This window comes from Penaeus monodon, chromosome 4 (genome assembly GCF_015228065.2).
Source record: "Penaeus monodon isolate SGIC_2016 chromosome 4, NSTDA_Pmon_1, whole genome shotgun sequence".
NCBI lineage: Eukaryota > Metazoa > Arthropoda > Malacostraca > Decapoda > Penaeidae > Penaeus > Penaeus monodon.
The window spans coordinates 56,067,403-56,070,976 of record NC_051389.1 but is presented as its reverse complement, the minus strand read 5'-3'; the positions used below and the strand labels follow the sequence as shown (position 1 = coordinate 56,070,976).

Below are 3,574 nucleotides of genomic sequence, written 5' to 3'. Positions count from 1 at the left end.
GAGACTAGAGTAGAGAGTTCCTTGTAGAAGAACAGTCTGGGGCATTCGTTATTGTGTGAGCCAAGCGACGGAGGAGTGAAGTGCCCCGGACAAGATCGAAGAATGAGAAACAGCGTTTTTAATAAGGATTTCAGGATGTTGGGTCGAGACAATGATGTCGCCGTGATGAGTATTGGACGGAGAAAAAGGAGAAAGGGAGGGAGGACGAATGAGGGAGAGAGGACGAGAGAGAGAGCGAGGGAGGGGGGAGAGAGAGAGAGAGAGAGAGAGAGAGAGAGAGAGAGAGAGAGAGGGAGGGGGGAAGAGAGAGAGAGACGATGAAAGAGAGAGAAAATAGTTAAAGAGTGACGAGGTCGTACGTGATAGAAGATGAAAAAGAAGGAAGAAGAGGAGGGAGAAGAAGGAAAAGAAGAAGGAGAAGCAGAAAAAGAAGAAGTAGTAGAAATAGAAGAAAAAAAGAGGAAGAAAAGAAAAATAAATAAATAAAGAAGAAAGAAAAATCATAAATCAGACAAAAGAAAAACGGCTCGTAAGAAATATCGATTAGATTGTCGCCAGACAGACAGACAGACCTTTCCCTACAATAGACGTCTTGAGACAGCCACGACCTTCTTAACCCCAAGACGCTTGCCTTAAGATAGGGATGACCCCCAAGACGCATACCTTGAAGCACCCAAGACCTTTTTCACCCTAAGACACATACCTTGAGATAGGGACGACCTTACCTCTATGCACATGCGGGTGCGACCTTACTCCAAGACACATACCTTGAAGCACCCAAGTCCTTACCCCAAGACACATACTTTGAAGCACCCAAGTCCTTACCCCAAGACACATACCTTGAAGCACCCAAGTCCTTACCCCAAAGACACATACCTTGAAGCACCCAAGTCCTTACCCCAAGACACATACAGGGACGGATTTTCCCGAGACACCAACCTTCACACAGCGACTACATTCAACAGACACTTAACATTTATTTGCTTGCTTTGGACTGCTTTCAAGGCACAATTATTTTCTTGCTGTCTGCTTTTTACATATCATTTTTCTTTTTTCCTTTCTTTTTTTTCTTTTTTTTTGTAATTAAATGCTCCCAAGCAGACACAAACACACAGTAGACAAACAGACACCGATTGTTTTCTTGTGCGTCGCCTCTAAAAGTTAGATTAAAAATTGCGGAGATTCATAATAAAATTAGTAACCTAATTGCGTATTCATAGATTAAAGCGAAAGGTATTTTTTTTTTTTCTCCTTTTTCTTCTTCTTCTTCTCTTCCCTCTTCTTCCTTTTCTTCGTCTTCCTTCTCCTTTTTCCACATCTGATTTTTCCTATTTTTACTCTGAAGAATAATACATATGTACATACGCACATCACACACACGCAGATTTGTGTGTGTGTGTGTGTGTGTGTATGTGTGTGTGTGTGTGTGTATGTATGTATGTATGTATGTATGTATGTCTGTATGTATGTATGTATGTATGTATGTATGTATGTATGTATAGATAGATAGATAGATAGATAGATAGATAGATAGATAGATAGATAGATAGATAGATAGATAGATAGATAGATAGATAGATAGTCAGATAGTTAGATAGTTAGATAGATAGTTAGATAGTTAGATAGTTAGAGAGAAAGAGAGAAAGAGAAAAGGAAAGGGAAGGAGAAAGAGAAAAGAGAAAAGAGAGAAAGAGAAGAGAGAAAGAGAGAAAGGCGAGAAAGAGAGAAAGAAAGAAAGAGAGAAAGAGAGAGAAGAGAGACAGAGAGACAGAGAGACAGAGAGACAGAGAGACAGAGAGACAGAGAGACAGAGAGACAGAGAGACAGAGAGACAGAGAGACAGAGAGACAGAGAGACAGAGAGACAGAGAGACAGAGAGAAGAGAGAAGAGAGAAGAGAGATCGAGAGAAAGAGAGAAAGAGAGAGATAAACAGATATGTATATATACATATATATTTACATATACACACACACACACACACACATAGATAGATAATTAGATTGATAGATAGATAGATAGATAGATAGATATGATATAGATATATGTATAAATATTTATACCTACAGATAGATAGATATAGACATAGATATAAGAAAGCCAGACAGACAGAGATCGCGAGCGAAAGAGAAAAAAAAAAGATGAGATAAAAGAGAGATATACCGGAAGAGAGAAAAAAAAGTAAAACCGAAATAAAAGAGAGAAAGAAAGAGAGGGAAAAAAGGGTAAAAGCGAGATAATAGAAAGACCGGAAGAGAGAAAGAGAGAGAGAGAGTAAAAACAAGATAAAGAAAGAGAAAGAGAAAGAGAAAGAGAAAGAGAAAAGAGAGAAAGAGAGAAAGAGAGAAAGAGAAAACCGAGAGAAAGAGAGAGAGAAGAGAAAAGAGAGAGAGAAAGAGAGAGAGAAAGAGAGAGGAGAGAAAGAGAGAGAGAAAGAGAGAGAGACAGAGAGAGAGAAAGAGAGAGAGAAAGAGAGAGAGAAAGAGAGAGAGAAAGAGAGAGAGAAAGAGAGAGAGAAAGAGAGAGAGAAAGAGAGAGAGAAAGAGAGAGAGAGAAGAGGAAGAGAGAGAAAGAACGAGAGAAAGAAGAAGAAAGAAGAGAGAAAGAGAGAAAAATGAAGCACCCAAGCAGAAGAACAACTGAAGAGACCAAGTCTTACCGAGAGAAAAAAAACTTGAAGCACCCAAGTCCTTACCCCAAGAGACATACCTTGAAGCACCCAAGTCCTTACCCCAGACACATACCTTGAAGCACCCAAGTCCTTACCCCGAGACACATACCTTGAAGCACCCAAGTCCTTACCCCGAGACACATACCTTGAAGCACCCAAGTCCTTACCCCAAGACACATACCTTGAAGCACCCAAGTCCTTACCCCGAGACACATACCTTGAAGCACCCAAGTCCTTACCCCAAGACACATATCTTGAAGCACCCAAGTCCTTACCCCGAGACACATACCTTGAAGCACCCAAGTCCTTACCCCGAGACACATACCTTGAAGCACCCAAGTCCTTCCCCGAGAAAATCCCTTTAAGCACCCAAATCCCTTAAATCCAAGACCATTTCCCTTTAACACCCCAAATCCCCTTTCCCCAAAAAAAACCCCTACCTTGAAGCAAACCCCAAATCCTTACCCCAAGGGCACATACCCTTTAAACACCCAAATCCTTACCCCGAGACCCAAAACGGGGCGGAAATTTTTCCCCAAAACACCAACCTTTCCCCAGGACTACCCTTTAAAAAGACCTTAACATTTTTTTTTGCTTGCTTTGGAAATTTCTTTCAAAACAAAAATTTTCTTGCTGTCTGCTTTTTACATATATTTTTTTTTTTTCCTTTCTTTTTTTTCTTTTTTTTTGTAATTAAATGCTCCCAAGCCCGACAAAAAAAACACAGTAGACAAACGAAAACCGGGGGGGTTTTTTTGTGCGCGCCTCTAAAAGTTAGGGTTAAAAAATTTCGGAGATTCATAATAAAAATTTTTAACCTAATTGGGGTATTCAAGATTAAAAACGAAAGGTATTTTTTCTCATTTTTTTTCTTTTTTTTCTCTTCCCTCTTCTTTCCCTTTTTT

The 3,574-nt window shown here is 39.8% G+C and overlaps 1 protein-coding gene across 1 annotated transcript; it reads left to right on the top strand.

Moving 5' to 3' along the window:
* Positions 1-735: 735 nt before the first annotated feature.
* On the top strand, positions 736-3,051 carry LOC119572623 (anti-sigma-I factor RsgI2-like). The gene is made up of 2 exons (XM_037919728.1): positions 736-890; positions 2,715-3,051. The coding sequence occupies exons 1-2, from the start codon at positions 736-738 to the stop codon at positions 3,049-3,051; spliced, it is 492 nt and encodes a 163-aa protein (XP_037775656.1).
* Positions 3,052-3,574: the final 523 nt, after the last annotated feature.